The 24,465-nt window shown below is 38.4% G+C and overlaps 1 protein-coding gene across 4 annotated transcripts in view; it reads right to left on the bottom strand.

The window, feature by feature from the left end:
- The window catches only part of RAF1 (Raf-1 proto-oncogene, serine/threonine kinase), an 84,519-nt gene that overhangs the window by 10,099 nt on the left and 49,955 nt on the right, over nt 1-24,465 (bottom strand). The window contains exons 2-11 of one of the 4 annotated variants that reach the window (XM_058725947.1): nt 20,596-20,828; nt 15,877-15,989; nt 12,904-13,006; nt 12,455-12,612; nt 10,342-10,440; nt 8,582-8,735; nt 7,911-7,970; nt 5,208-5,235; nt 4,972-5,099; nt 4,476-4,593 (exon numbers count right to left, since the gene is read on the bottom strand). In XM_058725947.1, the coding sequence (XP_058581930.1) occupies nt 4,476-4,593; nt 4,972-5,099; nt 5,208-5,235; nt 7,911-7,970; nt 8,582-8,735; nt 10,342-10,440; nt 12,455-12,612; nt 12,904-13,006; nt 15,877-15,989; nt 20,596-20,802 (1,168 nt within the window). In that variant the 5' untranslated portion in view covers nt 20,803-20,828. Of the gene's footprint in view, nt 1-4,475; nt 4,594-4,971; nt 5,100-5,207; nt 5,236-7,910; nt 7,971-8,581; nt 8,736-10,341; nt 10,441-12,454; nt 12,613-12,903; nt 13,007-15,876; nt 15,990-20,595; nt 20,829-24,465 lie in introns of those variants that run through there. The other 3 variants (XM_058725948.1, XM_058725949.1, XM_058725951.1) reach the window with 3 other exon arrangements.

Below are 24,465 nucleotides of genomic sequence, written 5' to 3'. Positions count from 1 at the left end.
AGGGTAGAGAGAGGGAGAGAGAAAGAATCCCAAGTAGACCCCACATTGCCAGCACAGAGCCCAACGTGTGGTTCGAACTCACCGTGAGATCATGACCGGAACCAAAATCCTGAGTCAGATGCTTATTTTTCATGACACTAAAACTTCTTACTTTCCCTTAATAGTAAAGTCAGAGAGAGGTAAAGGTAGTACAAATGAGTTAAGACACATTCCTGTTGGTTATCATGTTTTTAATAAGGTGTTGGTATCTCATTCAGCTACCACTGAAGAAGAAAACTATTATCAGTTGGTAAATCTGGAATGTTTTTACCTTTTTAAATGCCTGTTTCTTGTTTTAACTATTTAGGGTTGTCTAAAACCTAATATATACATCCCTGCTTTCTAGAACACAATGGAATGAACACCACTCTGTTCTTCTGATTCAAAATTATCCTCAGCGTTAGGATGGGATGGGCACCCATACATGGGTTCCACCAGGCTGGTAGCCTCACACTAAGCAGCCCAAGCCTGAGAGGGTTTGCTGCCTTCTCGTCATGCCATCAGTGACTATCCCGGCTGCCATCAGTCCTGCTGTCTGCATCCCCTTCAATGGGTTGTTTATGATGTGCAAAGGCTGGCAAATCAGATCCCAAATTTACGCTCTGTGTGTGCACCCAAGGGTGCACTTACTTAACACAAAGTAAGTGAGCTTTAGTTCATGGATCTGAGGTCTCCATCTTGGCTGCTCTGAGGTCCTCTACTTTCACAGCTGCTAGGCAGAATAAAAACTTTTAAAAATCATCACCACTGTAATTCCTAAGAAACTGATTAAACATTATATAACAGATACCAGGAAAGCAGCAGCAGCTGCAGCCACACCAACAACAACCACCACACACACACACACACACACACACACACACACACACAAAGTATAGCACAAACAATCCAGAAATTATGGTTTCCCTGACCCTCTCATTTTATTTCTTCATTCACAGACGATGGCTTTGTTTCCTGGGGGGCTGACACAAAAGTCCACTGCTCCTTACTCCTATGACTTTTGAAACACTTATCTTAGAAAAAACTAGAGCCTTAAAAGTATTATACATGCTATCTGCATTCTAATGGAAGTAACACTGTATCAAATAACATCTCCTTACCATAGTCCAAAAGCTCACAGAATCTAGAGAAAACACAAGCTCATAGGCAGTACTATGCTGAATGTAAGTAATGCTTTGAAAAATTATGAATTCCCCCTGCAAAGTGCTCAACAAGAGGAAACTTAAATTTGAGCACTCCTTAACTACATTTATTGGCTTTCAGCTGATGCTTTAAAATGTGGTATAAAAATGATTTAGTGCTAATGGAAGCATTAAAAGCAATATTCACTGCTCCATCTCCTACAATTACCAGCAGCTATGTGTCAGATACAAGAACTAAGCATTGTATCCCACAAGACTGTTCTTCTTCCATAGGACTATACCACCAAAATAAAAGCTTTTGTGCAGCAAAGGAAACTATCAACAAAACAAAAAGAAAACCTACCGAATGGGAGAAGGTATTCACAAATGCAGTAAGGGGTTAATATCCAAAATATATGAAGAACTCACACAACTCAACACCAAAAGGACAATCTGATTTAAAAATGGACAGAGGATCAAGGGCGCCTGAGTGGCTCAGTCGGTTAAGCGTCCAACTTCGGCTCAGGTCACGATCTCATGGTTCATGGGTTCGAGTCCCGCATCAGGCTCTGTGCCTGCTTCAGGTTTTCTTTCTGTCTCTCTCTCTCTCTCTCTCTCTCTCTCTCTCTCTGCCCCTCTCCTGTTCACACTCTCACTTTCTCTCAAAAATAAACATTAAAAAAAATTTTTTTTTAAAGGGACAGAGGATCTGAATAGACTTTTCTCCAAAGAAGTTATATAACAGGCTAACAAGTACATGAAAAGGTGCTCAATATCACTAGTTATCAGGGAGATGCAGATCAAAACCACAAATGGGGTATCACCTCACACCTGTCAGAATGGCTAGTATCAAAAAGACAAATAACAAGTGTTGGAGAGGATGTGGAATCAAAGGAGCCCTCGTGCACAGTTTATAGGAATGTAAATTGTGCAGCCACTATGAAAAACAGTAAAAAGGTTCCTCAAAAATTTAAAAATAGGGGGCGCCTGGGGTGGCTCAGTCAGTTAAACGTCCAACTCTTGATTTTAGCTGAGGTCATGATCTCACGTTCATGAGTTCATGCCACACATCAGGCTCTGCACTGAGTGCAGAACCCTGCTTGGGATTCTCTCTCTCCCTCTCTCTGCCCCTCCCCTACCTGCATGCACATTTTCTCTTTCTCTCTCTCAAAATAAGTACATAAACTAAAAATTAAAAATAGAACTACCATAAGATCCAGTAATTATACTGCTAGGTATTTACCCAAAGAAGATAAAAACGCTAACTTGAAAAGATACCTGCACTCCCATGTTTACAGCAGCCATTATTTACAATAGCCAAGGAATGGAAGCCGCTTAAGCGTCCATTAATAGATAAATAAAGATGTGGTATACTTACACAGTGGAACATTACATAGCCATAAAAAAAAAAAAAAAAAAAAAAAAAAAAACAACCTCAGATCTGGCCATTTACAACAACATGGATGTAGGACCTAGAGGGCATGATGCTAAGTGAAGTCAAGTCAGAGAAAGACAAATACCATATGATCTCTCTTATGTGTGGAATCTAAAAAGTAAAAGTAAAAGTTTACAAAGAACAAAAAAAGCAGAAGTAGACTCATAAATACAGAGAACTGGTGGTTGCCAGAGGGAGGAGGGTGGGGGCATGGGAAAAATAGGTGAAGGGGATTAAGTACAAACTTCCAGTTGTAAGTCTCAGATAAAAAGTACAGCATTGGGAATATAGTCAATAATGTCCTAATAATACTGTATGGTGACAGATGGTAACTATATTTAGTGTTGTGAGCATCATATACAGAATTTTCAAATTAGTAAGTTGTACACTTGAAACTAATATACCATTGTATGTCAACTATATTTCAATAATAAAAGACTTCAAATTGTTTTCTTCTTTTCTGAAGGAATGGCCAAGATATTTATGACACCTATTTGGGAAATATTCCGCAACAGCATAAATTTCTCTGGGACCCAGGAGGCATGCCAGTAGTATATAAGATACAATTTTCAAAGGAAAAGGAATCAAATATTCAGTCCTGTGCCAGTTGCCTTAAAGAATGAGAAATTTATTGGGGCGCCTGGGTGGCTCAGTCGGTCAAGCGTCCAACTTTGGCTCAGGTCATGATCTTAGTCTGTGGGTTTGAGTCCCGCGATGGACTCTGCTGACAGCTTAGAGCCTGAAGCCTGCTTTGGATTCTGTGTCTCCCTTTCTCCCCCCTCCCCAATATGCACTCTGTCTTGCTCTCAAAAATAAATATGCTTAAAAAAAAAAACAATGAGAAATTTATCAGATGATTATAGTTACAAATGGCAAACCCATATACTAATTAACATAAGGTACTCAAAAGATGGAGGGATCTCAATTTTCAACACCTTGAATTTTAATGCTCCATTCATGTGATGGTCTTAATTTCTCTCAATCTCTGCCCCTTTATATATAAAAATAAATATGATACCATCCAAACTGGAAACGTAAGTACCTAGTCATTTTAGGGGTTTGTTTTGTTGTTACTGTCTGCTTCATTAAAATTTGAATTTAGAAGGATGCCTTTTTGGGAAGAAGTAGCATTCTCAAGAAAGTATTCCCTATACTTGCAGACATCCTAAAGCCAGAGGGATTAAAACTCTGAGGGAGAAATGTTAAGTATGTTGCCAAAATACACAAGCTGTGGCTACAGATATTAAAACAGTACCTTTCTTCCAAGTGACAAAGAGTCTCCATTATAATAAGAACACTACACTAACACTCCACATAGATTTAAGAATGAAGTCTGTGCATTCTCTCTTTGATGGGGATTCCCAAAAACCAACCCAAGGCAGAGCGCAAAGAACCTGTTTCAGGAGGCTCCTGGCTTTCCTGGGCTCGGCTGCTTGACCATGGGCATGTTATCTGCCCACTTGGGACCTCACAGTTTTCTGTGGGCAAATCTCTAACATTCTTTCCAGCTTTACATTTCTAGAATCCATGCTCCCCTCAGAGCAGCAGGCTCTTAACCCATTTAAGAATTTCAAAGCATGTCCCCTGTGTAGTATGTGTTTAATCAGTTCCTGACATTTGACTATCATGCTCAACTCTTATTCACCAATTTCTAATTATCCTGGAAACCATATCATACCAATTATAGCATCACTGAATAGAAAAAGAATGCTATGAAATGTCACTGAGATATTAAGTTCAATCTTCAGATGTAATCAAGTTCCCTGGAGTGCCACTGTAATCCACACAGCACAATGAATTTTATCTCCTTCTTGGCCCTCTCTGGACTGAAACTTGACTTCAACCTAGGCCTTGCAACAAAGGGAGGGTCCCAAACTTACCATGCCACTTGCCCTTATACACCGTTCCAAATGAGCCTGATCCAATCCGAGTGGAAAGCATCACTTCGCTGGCTTCTATTTCCCAGTAATAGCTTGAATCTCTCTGTCCACGAGGCCTCTGAAACCAGCAGTGATCATTAACACACTCCATGGAATGGTAAAGCTCTGTCTGATGAGGGTGTCAAAGAAAAGATCAACCCAACCGACCCATTCCCCTATCTTTTAAAGATAGACATTAACTGTAATTCCAATTTCGATATTTTGAGAAAAATACCATTTTAGTTGTGCCCTCCTTACAAGTCAACAAATTTTCCAACGCAAGCATACCAAAAATGGCACTGACATTTATAACATCCTTAATTAAATGTTTTATTACAGTTCCCCTCTCCCCACCAAATTAAAAGTATTCTCATTTTAAAAATATTCTCATTTCTGACTAGGTTTTTCTTAGTAAACCCTAACATACAATGCAGAAGGTACTGTAAGCCATACTCACGATTTTGTTTTTCTCCTGGGTCCCAGATCCTGGTGCCCTCTCTCTCTGTGCTGGCACAGGGGTTTTGGGCTGTGACCAGCCCGTTGGGCTCAGATTGTTAGGGCTGCTGGACAAGGCTGAAGGTGAGGCTTAATAGACAAGACAAACAGAATCCACACATGGATAAGCCAACAGAAGATACACAGCATAAAGAGAAAAAGCCCATTATTATTTGCTACATAACTTTGGACAAGTACCTGATTCACTGTGGCTTCGAATTGCATCCTGAAACAGAAAAGGAAAGCTGGTCAATTTCTGCCCCACAAAAGATGCTCTCAGGGGGAAGTAAAAGGGGGGGGAGGAGAATTTGCAGAAACAAAGTAGATTATAAAACCTCTAAACTACAAAAGGTCTAATTACATACTCTAACTTGCCTGTGATTAAATTTACCAATGTCAATGGCCAATTATCTCCAAGATTATCATCAATTATTAGAACTGGTATTAGCTTTTCATATACCACATTCTTTTGGAATGGAAATCACTTTTTCTCAGAAGAAAGCAACACACATATATAGCAAAGTGATTCTCATTAAGGAATACTAGCAAAGTTACTATCAACTGAGATCTTTCCAGTAACTGGGCATCTTGCTCCACTGAGGCTCAAAATAACAACAACAACAACAAAAAACAAAAACAAAACTTGGGGATTAGGTAGCAAGCTCACTCATACTCCTCTAGGAGTTGGGGGTACATTGACCAGAGTTGGGTTTGGTAAGGGTAAGCAGCACAACTACAGAACTTAATCCAAGCCTAAAATCATGAAACGCTGAAAGGACCATAAATCCCCCAGTCCAAAATCTACATTTCACATACAAGAAAACACCTATAAATAAAAAAAGAGACTTGGCCAGGATCACACAGCCAGTAGGTGGCAGAAATAGAACCAGAAACCATCACCCATGAATCCTAGCCCTGAGCTCATTCACCACAAAATGCTCCTGAAACCTTATAGGTAAGCTCTGAAATTAGTTACATTCTACTCAGGTGAGAAGTCAAAAAGCTATCTTTAGAACTTATTAGAAACTGGGTAGAACAGTTTAAACCACAAGGGCTTCCATAACACCTAAATATTCATTTTATAAACCCTCACTTTGAATATGTAATTATTACATAAAACCACTAGGCCTCCATATCCTCAAAAAGGAGATTTTTCTGGGAAACCTACTATTTTATGTAACCACAATAAAGACAAGATACCTTTTTCACACAACTATTAATGGAATGTTTCCACTCCATAACATTTTTACAAGACAAGAAGTATCCTAGGGGTGCCTGGATGGCTCAGTCGGTTGAGCACTGACGTTGACCCTGGTCATGATCTCGTAGCTCACGGGTTCGAGCCCTGCGCCGGGCTCTGTGCTGACAGCTCAGAGCCTGGAGCCCGCTTCAGATTCTGTGTCTCTCTCTCTCTGTCCCTGCCCCTCTCACACACGCTCTCTCTCAAAATAAATAAATATTAAAATAAACATTTAAAAAATGTTAAAAAGATAAAAAGTATCCTAAACCAAGCTGTCCCTCCCCCTACCTTTGGCCGCCCCACCCAAGCAATAAAGCCTGGTTCTGGGGTCCCCAAACCTGGCCAATCTTCAGAATCACCTGGAGAGGTGTTTGAGAATACAGATGTCTCCTCCCCGCAACTAGGACTGATTAAGCATTTCTGGGAGGGAAGGTTGGAAGTCCAGGAATCTCTGTTTTTAAGTAGACTGGATAACTGCCAGTTGGCAAAACACCGGCCAAAAATAACAAGAATTTCAACAGAATATTCAGCGGCTATAGCTTTATTATCCAACTGACCTCTTTGTTTTTAGTCAAACCATGGCACAATGTATTTTTGCTGACCAAAATTATATACCCATGCCCTAGGATTTTTTTCCTTAATGTCAGCAATTTTCTTCCTGTATCTATTATATACCTCATATTATACTGTGTGCTAATTTCTATAGTTGGATTTATCCTAGAAGGAACCTTTCAAATATCTTGGAATCTAAATATTAAAGAGAACTACAAATGGTTTAAACAAAGAATGTGTACTTTAAAAAAGCTGAATCATGCAATAAAAAGGAATCAAAACTTGCTCTGCCTCTAAAGTATGAAGAGAATTAACATAGTGCCAGTTATTTTATAATAAAAATTCAAGAATTTTCACTTTTAATGTCCCAAGTATTACAGTATTTATGGAGAAACAAATCATGTAACAGAAGTCACTAGGATATTATTTATTATCAGGGCTAACCACGATAAAAGAGAAAACAAATTTCATAGCTAGCATGCACATGACCTCCTCACAATAATCTTGTGATATTCAAAATGCCCCCCAAATGGCCAGTTCAGACTCCACATTCAGAAACCAACATTTTTGTTGAGTCCCTGCCACCTCTGATGGGAGGACAAGCATATGGAAAGTGATTCAAGGTCTGAGTGAGATAAAGTTTTACCTCAAGTGGCAGGTGTCCCTGAGGTTTTCCAAGGAACAATTCATAATGCAGAGAGAACACAGTTGTCTCTGATGAACTTTTAACAAAAGATTTTCAGGGCATATCAACCAAACCGACACCTCTGGTTTCTAAACGAGGTATAAATACAACAATGATGCTCTGAGCACCAACTAAATAAATCTAGCATTAGCTTTGGTCAAAAAATTTTTTTTTTAACTTTATTACTTTTGGCCTCAAAATCTCACTTGAGAAACTTATTTCACCTGTCAGCAATCCCACATACAGTATTTTTTTTTTTAACTCCTCTATACTCCATTGTCAAAAAAGAAAGCAGGAAATCAAGTCTGGCAAGAAATATAAAATTTAACTTAGTGATTCTTTCATTTCTGATAGGCTACTGTCTGACAGTCTTAGCAATCCTGTTAATTTACAAGAAAGCAAAGGCATGAAGAAGAATACCTACTCTTCCCCTCAAACAAAATCGTCTGGACCACGCCCTGGGAGAAGCATTCAGGCTGTTATTCTAGTCCAAAGCAATGAGAAATAAAGAAGAATAAAGAACAAAGGAAGTATTTTAAGTGTATTCAGTTGTTATTAAAGACGAATTAGAAAGCAAAGCAAATAAACAGAACATACCAAAAAGCCAAGAAAAGAAAAAGCAGTTTGAAAACACTAGGCTTTGGGTACTTTTACATCTCCCTAAATAACCTGCTTGGTAAATCCAATGACTCCACCCTTTTATTTCTAAATAAAATCACTTAAAAGTCTCTCAGAGAGTTTGTAGTTCTCCATCACTATTATTCTCTTTTCCACACAAAAATGAAACTACTCTTTATATTAGCTCATTCATTAGTTCACTGACATCTTATTCAAAGCTAAAATGGAAAGGAGTTCAAATGTTACCATTTCTTTAGGAGATTTTAGTTCTCCACTTGAATGATATACCAATTGGATTATTCAGCCAGTCTAAAGATACAGCGCTTAAACAATAAATTCAAAAATTCCAAGGTCCTGAGAAAGTGCAGCAACATTCTTTACCAGGTTTGAAACCCCAAACTCTCTAAACACAACAGTCAACCCCACCCCAATAACAACAGACTGATACTCCTCACCACCCGCAAGGGGCCCTATTACCTCAATCATCCTGCTGTCCACAGGCAGGGTGGTGCTGACCATGTGGACATTAGGTGTGGATGTTGACCTCTGCCTCTGGGAGAGGGAACCTTCAGAGGAAGGGCTGGAAGAGTTGAACGTGAAGGCGTGGGGTGTGGAGTATCTGTGCTGGGAACTAGGCGAGGAAGAAAAAGAAAACTCCATGAATGACACGCAGGCCTCCCCACTGTAAATCTTTCAACTAGTTACTTCGTAAGATGCTCTGGGGCAAATCCTACTTGTACTAAAATCCTGGACAAAATGTTTCTCTCTTTTAAGAGGCTCCACTTACTATTTTTCTTCTGTCTAGGTGCTTCTGCATGCAAAGTTTTGAAAAGGAAATAATACACATGCTTGGAACTCATATGAAAACAATACATTTTAAGTTGCCTTCTTTTCAATAGATCCCCTCTACAGAATACTCTCAAATTTTTAGACCATCTCTAGGAAAGAACAGACTAACATTTGCCAACCATGCCACCAACTACCAACCTAGTTGGAATTTGCCCAGTTTAGAGACTGAGAGAGCTTAAAGGAGAAGTCTTAAATTTAAGACGGTTAGACTATTGAGCATGTCCGCAAAAAGGCCAGCATTTTAGCTACTATGCACCCTCTCCCCACTTAACCAGCTCTAAAAGTCAGTTAATGTGAATTCAGTTTTCAGGATGCCAAAACACAACTGTAAAATTAATCACTGGCCTCTTCCAGTCAAGCCCACTCCCCTGTCAACCAACCACAATGGGAACACGCAGCAAGTATAACATTTTTATTATTTGCTCTACAAATTACTTTGAGTTTTGTTCAGATGCAAGTAACACCATGCATGAATTCAAGGAACAGAAGGCTAGTTTTTCTATGAGAAACTGTTCTACTGCCTTGAAAAATTGCCTTCTCAGGAATTCAGTATTTATGCCTTCAAAAGCTTGTCTTCTAGTAATGAAATCTTCAGAAGCAAGTACAATTTCTGATGAAATTTCAAGAAAAATAAGCCATATACAAATGTATATCCAGATATTATTTCAATACAAATTCATTGTTCTGAGATATGCTGCCTTTAACAATTTCCATGGTAGTTTTAAAAAGATCATTAAATGTTATTCAATTGTATATACATTAAAGTCAGATATTTTGAAAAAGATGTAGATTTTATTTTAGGTTCCAAATTCATGTGTAACACTGAATAAGACATGTGAACTCAACAAAGCTCTAACTTCCAAGCAGGAGAACAGAAAAAAGACAAGTTACATGCAAACTCACAAGCACATTAGAAAGGATATTTATATTAAAAATCTAACTAGACTCTTTTTAAAGATCACAGTCTATTAAATACCATGGTTTCAGCAATGCAAGGCGATAAATAGCATTTCAAGGTTAGGAGCTTTATTTTTATTGGATCACCGTATATAGTTATGGGACTCTTTCCTTGAGGCACAACTTACTACATACTGAGGAAAGCAAAATCTGAAGGTCTTTAAAATGTGATGAGACATTAAGGGATACGCTATGATAGCAGAAGAAAACTGCAGTCTGTGTGTGTCACTGTGTGTGTCACTTTTCAGAATATAAAAACTACAAGACTACATTTTGCTCTAATACTAGTATTAAGTTCCACAGAAATAGTAAAGCATTTACACAGGGAGAGAAGGGAATGCAAAGGAACTCTGGTCTTTTATATTCAGGCTTTCAGTCCCACCTGCCCCAATGTAATTTTCCAAAGAAAAGCCGTAAGTAAAAAAAATTACCTAACAGGCATCCGGGAAACAGACTCTCGCATCCGACGCATTGTCAAAGAAGGCAGTGCTGGGACCCCACTATCACCAATAGGAGAATTTGGGAACAATCTAAGTGAAATCAGAGGAAGACTGAGTTTATGGTTTTTTATAATGGCAGTAATTTTACAGTCAAATTGCCTTGTCTTGCAACTCTTGCAAACAGCTACTCAAACATTTTCAGGGGCACCTGGGCGGCTCAGTTGGTTAAGTGTCCGACTTCAGCTCAGGTCACGACCTCACAGTTTGTGAGTTCGAGCCCCATGTAGGGCTCTGTGCTGACGGCTCGGAGCCTGGAGCCTGCTTCGGATTCTGTCTCCCTCTCTCTCTCTGCCCCTCCCCCACTTGTGCTCTGTCTCGGTCTCTCAAAAATAAATAAATGTAAAAAAATTTTTTTTTAAACCACATTTTCTAGTCACATTTTCATCAACCATTTTAGAGTAGAGGGACCACCAATCCAAATGACTGGGCTTGAATGAGTACAGAATATGAACAATATTGACCTGCCAATGAACATAATAGCTTCTAGTGTACATTTCTGAACTTTTTTTTTTTAATGAGGGGGGAGAGAGAAAGAGCGAGCACAAGTAGTAGAAGGGCAGAGAGAGGACAGAGAGAGAATCCCAAGCAGGCTCCATGCTGTCAGCATAGAGTCTGACATGGGGCTTGATCTTATGACTGGGAGATCATGACCTGAGTGGAATCAAAAGTCAGATCCTCAACCACAGAGCCACCCAGGCGCCCCTGTGCATTTCTAAAAAGTACTGGTCCAATATCCCACTATATCAAAATAATGTTGTTGTTTTTTTTAATTCTAAAGTAGGGCACATTATAACCTAAATCACAAAGACCTTTTCTGGAAACATTCTGTCTTGAAAACACATAAATGAAAAGACTGAATATGAAAAATAAATGTCATTGAGCACCAAATGTCATAAATAAGAGGAAAAGAGATGACAACATTAATTGGGCATCTTCTTTCCACAAGATGAGCACCTGTGCTCGGCAACTTCACGTGCTAGCTACCTCAACTAATCCTCACGAGAACCCTGCAAGGAAGGCAATCCCCTTTCCTCATATGAGTGAACTGAGGCTCAGAGGTGGTTAGTTAGTTAATGGAAACACTGAGATTCTCACCCACTTCTACTAAACTCCAAGCTTGTGCCAGTTAGGCTATGCAAGCAAACACAATGTGACTACTACAAAAGCTTTTAAAAAAGGTGTTCCCGTCAGGGTTTAATAACATTCCCTTTGTTTTTCTAGTACTCTCAAAAAGGGGTAAAACTTTGACTTTTCATGTATTTTCAATTTAAACCTTACTAAAATACACTTTGTATGAAAATATATTTTGGGAACTGGTTTGTCTCCTGAGGGATTCAAGTACCTTTTGAGGTTTTACATTTACATCATTTTATTTCATTTCATTTTATTTTTAGGTTTATTTATTTTGAGAGAGAGGGAGAGCACGAGCAGAGGAGAGTCAGAGAAAGAGGGGGTGAGAGAACATCCCAAGCAGGCTCCACATTGTCAGCATATGCCTGATGTGGGGCTTGAACTCATAAACTATGAGATCATGACCTGAGCTGAAATCAAGAGTCGGACACTCAACCGACTGAGCCACCCAGACTCCCCTACATTTATATCATTTTAAAACTGACGTCTCCAGTTTGAGGTGAAGATAATAGCACCAACTATGCTTTCTGCTCCTTCTCAATAACAAATGTTTAACATCATTTAACAAAATAAAGAGTTGTGCCCACCAATAACCTAAAAGATGATACTGTTAAGAGAGAAAAGCCAAGTCTTTTGGTTTTCTTATCCTTTTGCTCTTTGCCTCACTGAGTCACAGTACGCCAATCTCCATTTGACAAACAGCAATCCCATCTGCTTGCTTTAGAGGTATGCCACACTCAAACTCCCTGGTTTCACAACTGTCATGCTGCTAAAGCAGATGATATCCAGATCATGACAATTTACTTAGTAAGTCTAAAACCCAGACTTGTTGGTCAAATATACAATAATACCTTCAAGAGAGTTTTTACCTCCCCACCTGCTTATATTCTTTGAGAAAAGAATGGTGCCTTACAAGAGTTGTCTGATATTACTCCAGTCCACACACATAGTAGGTACTTTGGTGCTACAGTGCTCATGAAATTTGTAGCCACAAGTCTGACATCGAAATCCATTTAGCAGGAACTTCTGACAGATGTCACAGAAGGCAAGCTTCAGGAAGGTCTTCCGAGCCTGGAAGAGGTGTAAATAAATGAAGAATGAGAAAAGACAAAATAATTTCTTTTTTGGCCCTCAACAGATCCCATACATCCAAAAGAGACCTTTATAAAAAAGAACCATACTTCCAACATTTGTAAAATTCACTCCTAGAAATTAAAGTATATATGTGACTAATTAAATTGCCTTACTGTAAACATCACAAAACGACAGCTTTAGATAATCCAACAATGCATATGCTTTTGCTTATTACCTCTGACTAAAACACCCAACACACCACAAAAAGAGAAGAGCTCCACAACTTACAAAGTTGTGTGTTGTGAGGGGAACGTGATCCAGGAAATCTACTTGAAGTTCTTCTCCAATCAACGAGGTGGCATCAGTATTCCAATCTAAACGCGCTTTTTTACTAAAGGCAATTTTTAAAAACATATATAAAAGGCAAATATTTAAACAAGGTAAGAGTTCAACGCCAAATAATAACAGCTACCACTTATCTCATACTATATAAATATAAAATTTAATCTCAGACAATACTAACTTATTTAACTCATACAACAAAGCTATGAAGTAAGCATTTTATCCCTATCTTAAAAATGAGAGAATTAGGGCCCCAAGAAAGTAACTTGTTCAAGGCCACACACCAAGTATAAGAGCCTATGTTGGAATCCAGCTCAGCTGGACTCCAAAGCTTATACTCTTAGAATAAAGTTTCTTTTTTTTTTTTATTGTCTATTTTTTATTTTGAGAGAGAGAGCACACACAGGGGAGGGACAGAGAGAGAATCCCAAGCAGGCTCCATGCTGTCAGCACAGAGACAGACAAAGGACTTGATGGGGCTCAATTCCACGAATGGTGAGATCATGACCTGAGCCAAAATCAAGAGTCAGACACTTAACCAACTGAGCCATCCAGGTGCCCCAGAATAAAGTTTATTTTAAAACAATGAACTATATGGGAATGCAAGCTGGTGCAGCCACTCTGGAAAACGGTATGAAGCCTCCTCAAAAAACTAAAAATAGAACTACCCTACGACCCAGCAATTGCACTACTAGGTATTTATCAAGGGATACAGGGATGCTGTTTCGAAGGGACACATGCATCCCCATGTTTACAGCAGCACTATCAACAATAGCCAAAGTATGGAAAGAGCCCAAATGTCCATCGATGGATGAATGAAGATGTGGTATATACATACAATGGAGTATTACTTGGCAATCAAAACGAATGAAATCTTGCCATTTGCAACTACGTGGATGGAACTGGAAGATATTGTGCTAAGTGAAATTAGTCAGAGAAAGATACCATGATTTCACTCATATGAGGACTCTAAGAGACAAAACAGATGAACATAAGGGAAGGGAAACAAAAATAATATAAAAACAGGGAGGGGGACAAAAACATAAGAGACTCTTAAATAAGGAGAACAGAGGGTTACTAGAGGGGCTGTGGGAGGGGGTATGGGCTAAATGGGTAAGGGGCATTAGGGAATCTACTCCTGAAATCATTGTTGCACTATATGCTAACTAATTTGGATGTAAATTAAAAAAAAAAAAATTTAAATTAATTAAAAATAAAATAAAATAATGAACTATAACACTCTCATGATAAAGTAAATATGCAATAAATTGGACTCTGTGACCTTAAAATCCTGTAAGAATACTAAAATACTACAGTGGGGTATAAATATTGCTGTAATAGCAAAATTTAATCTTCAATAGCCTACTTCAGTCTAGCAGATACATAAATACAAAGGAATCACAAATGAAATTAATAATAGGCTCACATCTGTAGAGTTGTTTGCAAGGTCTATAAGGTGACAGGGGACTTAACTGTCTCAACATTTACTCTGACACCATTCTTTCTGTGCCTAGAACAAACAACACAGAAAAATAGATACACTAAAGTAAAAAGTTTCAAAAAAAAAAAAAAAAAAAAAAAAAACAGCTCCTTTCTCATGTCTTGTGTAGTCCATCAAGTCCATCAGGCCCACTTCTTAAAGAAAGAATATTCTCATGTAGGGAGAGAACACATATATAGCATAATTCAAATTTCTCCCTTTGCCTACCAGAAGCTGATTCCAGCCATTCTTCTGGTTATCCAATAGTAAATAATCCTTTCCTTAATATAATTCCCTTTACAAGGACTCCAAAGTCCTACTTCATCCTAATGGAGAGAGACAGGGGCAGCCCTGTGTCCTTAGTCTTCAGGTGCTATCCGTCCAGTAGAGAAGCTAGAGTAGCTCTAAACCAACGTAGCCTTGGACCAGACTGGACAAGCCACTCAATGTCTCAGAATCCTTCTAGTCTTTAAGGAGCACTCCAGATCGGCTCTGGACCAACCTGGGGCTATACCCAGATAAAGCTGACATATGCTTCAAATATCTGCACTTCAACAAACTACCTCCTACACTGAGGGGAACAGCATAGTGGAATTTTTGCTTGCCCTTTTGAGTTAACTCATTTCCTAGGCTATTCTCTCAAACTGGGAAACTCCTTGAGACAGAAAAGATGGTGAGCTGAAGATCAATAACAGAACTAGCATTTTTCAAGAAGAAAGTAAAGATTATTTCCCCCAATTTGGGGGGATAATAATGGATAATTATGGAAGCTATAGGGTTTACTCCTAGCCTTTGATGGGATGCTTCTATCAAGCCACCAGCATTAGAAAGGAGATGAACTATGGATCTTTCCTGAAGCAGAAATTACAAATTATACAGATTGAGTAAACATTAACTGTTATAAAAATGAATGAATGAGGGGCACCTGGCTGGCTCAGTCAGAAAAGCATGCAACTCTTGATCTTGGGGTAGTGAGTTCGAGCCTGATGCTGGGTGTAGAGCTTACTTAAACACAAACTTTAAAAAAAAAAAAAAAAAAAAAGACTGATGGAGTGAATTACAAGAGAGTTAATCTCTTGAGGACAGGATTCTTTAACTATACATAATAATGCAAACACTTTCTGAGTATCTATTCTGTCTACTGCATTCCAGGAAAAACAAAAATTTTTGCTTTCAAGAAACATATTACCTTACACTACTGTTTCCATCTATGGAATACTATCAACACCTAATATGTATTCTTTTTTCAGTGCAATGTTTCAGCAATAATTTCAAGTTTTAGTATTTTATTTTTCTCAGTTGTCTATGAACAAGGGTATATAAATACATAATATTCTATGACAAGCTAGCACACTTTTTTAAAAATACAAACTTATTATTTGAAGCCAGCAGCTCCTTACTAGTATGAAAGAGAATCTGACTGACTTTTGAGTTCTTACCCTTTATGTTCATGGAGAAGTCTGAACACTGCACAGCACTCCGGCTGCAGGCCCCTCACCTTGAGTGCTTTCATAAGGCAATCATGCAAGCTCATTCCATTTCTCACATTGACCTACAAACAAAAAGTCATCTTTAGAACCAACAAAGGCTGCACATCCTTTGATAAGCATAGTAATAAATGCACCAGTCTGTAAGGGTATGTGAAGAAGATTTATGACAGCATTGTTTGTAATGATAAATACACACATACACACACACACAGGAAATAGCTGGAATGTCCAGCAATAGGGGAATGCTTAAATAAAGCCTAAAATATCTGTATATGTCACATTAAGACACTACTATATTATTTATAACGACCTAAAGGGAAGGATGTCCATGATTTATCAATTGTGGGAAAATATTTTTCAGAATAATACAAAGAATAAGATTACTTAAAGGGCAGGGAAACCCATATATGTTTACATATATTGTATGAGTATGAAAAGACATACCTCTAGCTATTATCAGAAAAGAGTGGTTGAGAAAGATAAAATTATCACATTTCCCTTCACACTGGTCTAATTTGTTTGACTGACTGAAATGTACATGCAAGCAGGAACATCCACCAGAAAAGAAAATAAATCAATCTGATCTATAAACATGAGTTTTTCTGATCAAAACTGCATTTCAACCTGTTTTCAACAACAGGTTTTGTTATCTTCCTAACAAAAATTCCATCTCATATGCATTTCACACTAGTAAAGGCAAGCAGACCACTGTTAATTTGAATAAACATGCACACCATTTCAAGTAGCCTTAGTGTATGTCCCTCCACATTGTCCTGTACCCCATCCTCAAAAGCTAGGCAGGCACTCAGAGGCCTAGTAGGAAGTATGAGTACCTGGAGTACTAACAATGGCAGCTATATAAAAATTTCAACTAATGGGGCACCTGGGTGGCTCAGTCAGTTAAGCATCCAACTCTTAATTTTGGTTCAGGTCATGATCTCATGGGTCATGAGGTTGAGCCCCTAGTCATACTCTGCGGTGACAGTGAGGAACCTGCTTGGGAATCTCCCTCTCTCCCTGCCCCTTCCCTGCTTGTGCTCTCTCTCTCTCTCTCTCTCTCAAAATAAACATTAAAAAAATTTTTTTGAATAAGACTTTAAGAGTTTTGATAAAAGCCCCATACACTTTGTTTTTAAAGCCAATAAAGTTAATTAAAACTGAGGCAACTAGAGTGAGTATGGCCAGTAAGGAGAACAAAATGTAGATCTATGGTACTTGTAAATTGCCCACAGTGGAGCTCCTGTGCTCAGTTGAAGTGTGACAGCTGACAGTGGCCAAACCAGCTCCTTCCCAAAGGCAGGTAAGAGCATATGTTTGGATCTATTTGAAAAGTCTAAAGTATTTATTTAAAATGTTCCATAGCAAGTTTATTTTAGGTTTCTTGAAGTAGTTATACCCTTAGACCCACTAACTTACAGTTTTCAGGAAAAAAAACTAAGTAAAAGTGAGATATACTGATCTGAACTATGAAGATAAGACATCAAGAATGAGGACAATGAAGACTAACAAACACACACTAACAGAATCATTACTTGCATCAAATACTATGCAGTAGAGCTTTGAAAAATATAAGATGCTATATCATTAATCTTCATTAAAGTCACAGACTCTAGGGGCACCTGGGTGGCTTAGCTGGTTAAGCGTCCAACTTCAGCTCAGGTCATGATCTCACAGTTCATGAGTTTGAGCCGAGTCAGGCTCTGTTCTGACAGCTCAGAGCCTGGAGCCTGCTTCAGATTCTGTGTCTCCCCTTCTCTCCCTGCCCCTCCCCCACTCATGCTCTTTCTCAAAAAAATGAATAAACATTAAAAAAAAAAAACCACATACTCTAAGAGCTAGATAGTTCTTTAAATATTCTCTAATCCAAGTGGGGTTCCCAAATGTGGCTGGCATTAAAATCATCCAAGGAACTTATGAAAATAAAGATTCCCAGCTTCTCCCCTCCAACACATCCAAGGATTCTGATTAAGTTGAACTTGAATGAAGCCCAGGAATCTGTATTTTAGCCGTCAGTTGATTGTAATGGTAATTAATGGTCCTCAGCTATGGTCCAAGCACCCATCTAATAACAAGGAGTGGCAAAGAGACACATATTTACAAAATAAATGACAAGAAAAAAATTTTTTTTAACTTTTATTTATTGTTGAGAGACAGAGACAGAGTGCGAGCAGGGGAGGGGCAGAGAGGGAGACACAGAATCTGAAGCAGGCTCCAGGCTCTGACTTGTCAGCAGAGCCCAACGCAGGGCTTGAACCCATGAACCGTGAGATCATGACCTCAGCCGAATCGGACCCTTAACTCACTAAGCCATTCAGGTGCCCCAAGAAAAAAGTTTTTGTAAAAGCAACTCTAAAATGGTGTTCATGGGTAGCTCAGTCGGCAAGTGTCTTGGTTTTTAGCTCAGATCATGATCTTACAGTCCATAAGTTTGAGCCTCCTCATCAGGCCCTGTGCTGATGGAGCCTGTTTGGGATTCCATCTCTCCTCTCTGCCCCTCACTTGCTTGTGCTCTTTCTCTCTCAAAATAAATAAATAAACTTTAATTAAAAAAAAAAAAGAAAGAAAGAAAAAGCAACTACCAATTATACTCCTACAATTATTTAAATCATATATATACACTTTCTGCCATTCTCCTCTCTATACCTCCCCATGGATACATGTTGAAATTAGTTAAATCTAATTTCTGGAGCCTACTAAGTGATTAGGAGGGTCATTTTAGGTTCCAAGCAGTGAAGTAACCTGGGAATGATTAGAAACTGCTGACTCATGGTGCTGGCCAGTAAATGACTCCTTCCACCAATGCTCCCCTGAAGATACATGCCAGCTGAAAGAAGATGGTCCATCTCTGGTCAAAGAAATGGGAGAAACTAATTTTATCTGCTAGAGCCTTAGGAGAAGCCAAGCTTCCAAATCACTTGTTCCCAACTACCGATTGTGCTCAACTGAAAGCTGTCAAGGGCTACAAAGATGTAGAAAAAATTCAAATAATCATAGCTACCATTTTACTTATGAATCAGCTACTGTATATTCAGCATGAGCCTCATTTCATTAAGGTGAGGAAACAGGGGCTCAAAATATTATGTAACTTATCTAGACGATAATAAAAGGCAATACAGGGATTTATATTTGAGCGTGGTTGTCTTAAAGGTCCATATACTTAATTAATCATTATGCCAAACTAAGTTTCCCAGTCTTCCAGGCAACCCGGCAGGAGACGGGAATGGGGAAGGCAGGCACAGTATTAGCCTGAAGCAGTACCACACGGTCTTCAGCTAGTCTTAGCTTCCCATTACATTCACACTTCCCACCTGGGCTCTCCATTTAAGGTTAGAAAGAAGATGAATGGGGGCGCCTGGGTGGCTCAGTCAAGCGTTTCGGCTCAGCACATGATCTCACAGTTTGTGAGTTCGAGCCCCGCATCAGGCTCTGTGCTGATAGCTCAGAGCCTGGAGCCCGCTTCGGATTCTGTGTCTCCCTCTCTCTCTGCCCCTCCCCTGCTCATGCTCTGTCTCCCTCTGTCTCAAAAATAAATAAAGCTTTAAAAAAAATTTTTTTAATAAAAAATAAAAAAATAAGAAGATGAATGAACAATAACAGTAAGTAAAAAAATCACCTTGCAAATGAAAGGCCACTTTTGAAATATTAAGGAGGTTATTACTATTTATTTTGCCAGCCATTCAACTTTTATTTTTAGGAAGGGGAACAAAAATAATACTCAAATACCTTTTGAGTTTTGCCTTCAGTTTAAAATGTATGTAAAGGTACAACACTATAACTGGGAGTCTCCTTCTTAAGTTCACAAAAGAAGTATAAAGGAATTTATTAGTAAACTGGGAGAGGGGAGTGGAACTGTCAAAAACAGAACTCTGGACTGGACTTTGCAACCTCAGAACTTTGTCTCACCCAGGTACAAAGAAAAGCCCAATGCACTGATTTTACTCAAAGAATGGGGAGTGGGAAAGGAGGAAGCGTGGAAGTTTTTGAACTAAGGTTTTCTCAAATGTTCCACCAAGCAAAATTAGCACAACTTCACTTTCCTTTTTTAACCAGGTGGGGTTTTTTCCACCAAGATAGTAAGAAACTATTTTGAGCAGTTATTTCTCAGAAAAGTTAGAACTCTATGTCAGAAAACCAAGTGGCAGTGTCCCACCATGATGCTACTAGTATGAACCTGTTGCTGGCACTACAAAAATGAACTGTGCAGACATAACTGGCTAGTGTCAGTGCCCAGAAAGAGGAAGATGCTGTGCTTTCTAAGCTACCTCCAGCTTTGCCCAGGGCCTACAAAACTTACCAAAATAATTTTTTCTAGGTAATTTTATTTTCTTCTATATACTCAACTATAACATCCAAAAAATTTAAGTGAGCATTTTGCTTTAATATCCATAATACATATATACATAAAATTGACTGGAACAGTCTAAGGGAGCTTTTCAAAAGAAGACATTCCAGGCGACAATAACAACTGAAGGAAGGCCAAGGGGTGGGGAAAAGTGGGAGGTATGGAAGGAACAGAGTAATATAAAGCAATAAAATCTGCAACTGGAAAGCCAATTAATAAAGACACTAAGTGACAATTCTGCCTGTCTATAAGGTGAGTGAAATTATCCAAAATGCTTTTTATAGGCAGATGGCCAGCTAAACTTACTGAGAGGAACATTTACATACCACTGTTCTTTGCTTGTTTGGCAAGAAAACACGGATAGTGTTGCTTGTCTTAGAAGAGTCCGTAAGTTTGCCATCATCTGATGCCCGACGCTGAAAGCCAAATGGCTGAACTATTGTAGGGGAGATGCAGCTGGGGCCATCAAACACTGCATCTTTGAATCCAAAGCCATTGCTGATCGTCTTCCAGGCCCCTTGTATGTGCTCCATTGATGCAGCTTACACAACACTTAAACCTAGTTAAAAAAAAGACAAAAATTTAATTCTAGAAAAAAGCAACTCAACAACATACAGTAATTGTGAAAATAGTAGTATGTGGACGTTCTCATAAGTAACACCCTCTGCTTAACTCAATTAATCAAAAACTTTTATGTTAGTATATTTCCACAAAATATTTCATAGACAACTCAAAGACGAGAATAGGGAATAGGGATCAAAAGATGTATCAAGGGTTATACCACCACTTATACCAACCTGGAACATGGGCCCAGCCAGGTTTCCTGACTTCTAGTCTAACACTTTTTAAATTACATTTCTCTTCTTTAGTTATTGTATTTTAAGTGTGAGTGACTACCCTTGCATATCAGTAACATGTGAAATTTAAACAGGTGAAATTTTTTTTAAAAATGTGTAAGCCATAATTTTCTGCCTTAAAGGAAGAAAAAGAAATTAGTATGTCTAGGATGTGCATTAGACACTGATATATAAATTATCTCATTTTTTTATGAAGATCCCAAATATTTTAAATTCCTTCCTCCATCCACTCTTTAAACAAGGCACAGAAAAATCACCACTACTTGCTGAAGAGCACCCAGGTGATAGGTAAAATAACCAGATATACATATGTTTAAATTTAAAGTCCATAAACTTTCCACCATAACATTCACATTTCAGTTTTGGTACAAAAATGAAGCTTACAAACAGGAGCAAGCAGAGACAGTCACCGAACCAAAAATAACCAAATGTTTTAACTGGGCAACAAGAAAACTGCAACAGTAGTCCACAGTCACACAATGGTGGTAAGACAGAGTGTGCAGTTAGGACACACAACACCCTGACACTGACTGGGAGTCAGCAATCATGCAGAAGTGAGGTTTATCTCCTTCTTTAGAAAAGGGTGAGATTGACAGGGAATCCCATCCTTCTCACACCTTCCTCCCTTAGAAACTTATTTTGTCTTATTATTAATAATACCTACCATTTACTACTTGCCTACTATATGAGGCAATACATACTACATACATCCCACTCACATTATCCAACCTAATCCTTAGAGAAATACTCTAGGTAGGACTCGCATCCCATTTTACATCTGAGAAACTTTCAAGATTGACTTAGTATTTAATTGCACTCTAGGAATTCATCCTACAGAAGTGTAAGGCAAGTGTTTAAAGATATATGTAACAAACAATCATAAGGAAAAAGAGAGAGGGGCAAACCAAGAAACAGACTCAAGAAACTATGGAGAACTGATGGTTACCAGTGGAGAGACAGGTGGGGGGGACACAGGTGATGGGGATTAAGGAGCACACTTGTGATAAGCACCAGGTTTTGTATTTAAGTGCTGAATCTCGAAATTGTACACCTGAAATCAATATTACACTGTATGTTGACTAAATTTAAATAAGAACTTAAAAAGATACATGTATAAGCATCTTCATTACAGCACTGTTCATATCCTTGAAAAACTGGGAAACCAGGGACACCTGGGTGGCTCAGTGGGTTAAGCCTTCAACTCTTGATTTCAGCTCAGGTCATGATCTCACGGTTTGTGAATTCGAGCCCCACATCGGGCTCTGCACTGACAGCGTGGAGCCTGCTTGGGATTCTCTCCCTCTCTCTCTCAAAAAAAAAAAATAATAATAAATACACTTAAAAAAATTGGGGGACCAAATACTTAATAGGGAATTCAACAAATGTTAATATCTATGTGATAAATGAAGTAATTTGTATGTGCAGATGGAAAAAAGCCATCCAAGACAAAATAAAAGATGCAAAATATATTTTGAATCTTTTATATTAATCTAGGAAGAGGGAGGAAAATCTTGATTTATAAAGAGGTGAGAAAACCTACAATAATAAAGTATTAACAGTGATTGTTTCAGAAGGATTGTGAGAAATTTTTACTTTTTATATATTACCTATCTTCTTTTTGGGGGGATCTTTTTTGTGTGTGTGTTTTACTATTAACAACTGTAAACTTCTATAAAGCCTATTTTATTTGTCTAAGTGGGAGGCAGGACAAAATACCACAGCCTTCAAGTGTCAGGACTGTCACACATTGCCTCCCACCTCCTCTGACATATAAACCTGAGCCCCCTTCACAATCCTAATTCTATCCCTCCATTACCATGAGGTCATTTTTTAGGGGCACCCACAGCTCTTCCTTTCCCTATATCTTTCTCCCCAACTAAGAGATGAATGAATTTAGAACCAGATGAGAGGGAGAAAGATGAAGAATGAGGGCTCATCTGAGCATCTCACTAGTCTGAAATTATGTGGCTCCTATGATCTAGATATAGAGCACCAAGAGCAACCTTAAAGATGCAACTCAACATATTCCTCCTCTAATGAAGACTCAGAATATAAGCCAAACTCCTTTGTGAACACATCAAGCTTAAAGTCTCAGGACTTTTGAATTTCTTGTTCCCTTCACCTGGAAGGCTGACACTTTCAGAAACAAGCAAGTTGGCTTTTTCACATCATTAAAGACTTCACCTAAAAGATTACTTTAGAGATGATTTCCCTAGTCATCCCAGCCAAAATACCCCACCCTTTCCAACCCCCATCAAATAACCCTGCCTGTTTTCTTCATGGCACTTACTACTATGTTAAATTGTTCACAGATTTAGGTTAGTACCCTCCACCCTCCTTCTGCTCCACAAGGGCAGGACCCTGCCAAATCCCATTCACTACTGTATTCTTAGTCCATAAGAATGGACTAAGGACATGAAGGCACTCAAATATTTATTAAATGAATTAAGTTAGAGACCAGAATGATGCTGCAAAACATAATTTTTTTATAAAACAGACCTGTTAGAACTAGTAAATGTGAATTAAATCTCCATTTAGTAGTACACCTTTAAAAAAATATCGACCACTAGCAAACGACAAACTGTAGTAATAGCATCCTAAATTTCATTGAGGATGGGGGTAGAGACTGTACTATAAACTATTAGCTAAAGAACCCAATTACAAGACTTAAATGTGGCCTAACTCCAAAAACATACTTATTTTATGATGAATTCTAAGTCTTGTAAGCACTTAGAAAATAACACTGCCAGTGCTTACTATAGAATATACTACAATAACTGTTAACCAAAAGTACACCCACTTCAATTCTCAAGTTTTAGATTACTTCTCATTCATTATTTTTATTTTTCTGTGTGTTTATCAAATTCACTTACTAGGCTAAGAAGCATGTTAAGAGTGTTTCCCAGCTTTTCTCACGTCACTCATACAAAACGATGATTCTTATTTGTAAGGCATACTCAGGTCAACAGAGAGGCTAGAAAGGCCAAGAGCCCTACTAACTGCCCTCCCTGCCCTCCAATAGTGATAGAGACACCACTAACCTGTTCCTCATTAGAAGTTCTAAGCCAAGGTATTCCTTAACCAGTTTACTAAAGGGCACACATCTGAAAATAAGAAAAAGCTTCTAAAAACCATTCAGCATCAACCTACTTGTCTTAACTGAAGACATTCAGAAACCCCATTAATACTACCCTCAAATAAACATTAATATAACATAAGTGCAAATCTAGCCTCTGTATTTATCTCTCCCTGATATGCTGACCAAATCTCAGCTAAAATTCACATAAACACTCACAATACATATCTAGAGACATACTAAAACTAGATAGTCCAAAACAG

Source organism: Neofelis nebulosa, chromosome 4 (assembly GCF_028018385.1).
Source record: "Neofelis nebulosa isolate mNeoNeb1 chromosome 4, mNeoNeb1.pri, whole genome shotgun sequence".
NCBI lineage: Eukaryota > Metazoa > Chordata > Mammalia > Carnivora > Felidae > Neofelis > Neofelis nebulosa.
Note: the sequence above shows the minus strand (reverse complement) of the source record. Positions and strands in the feature narration are given on the sequence as shown.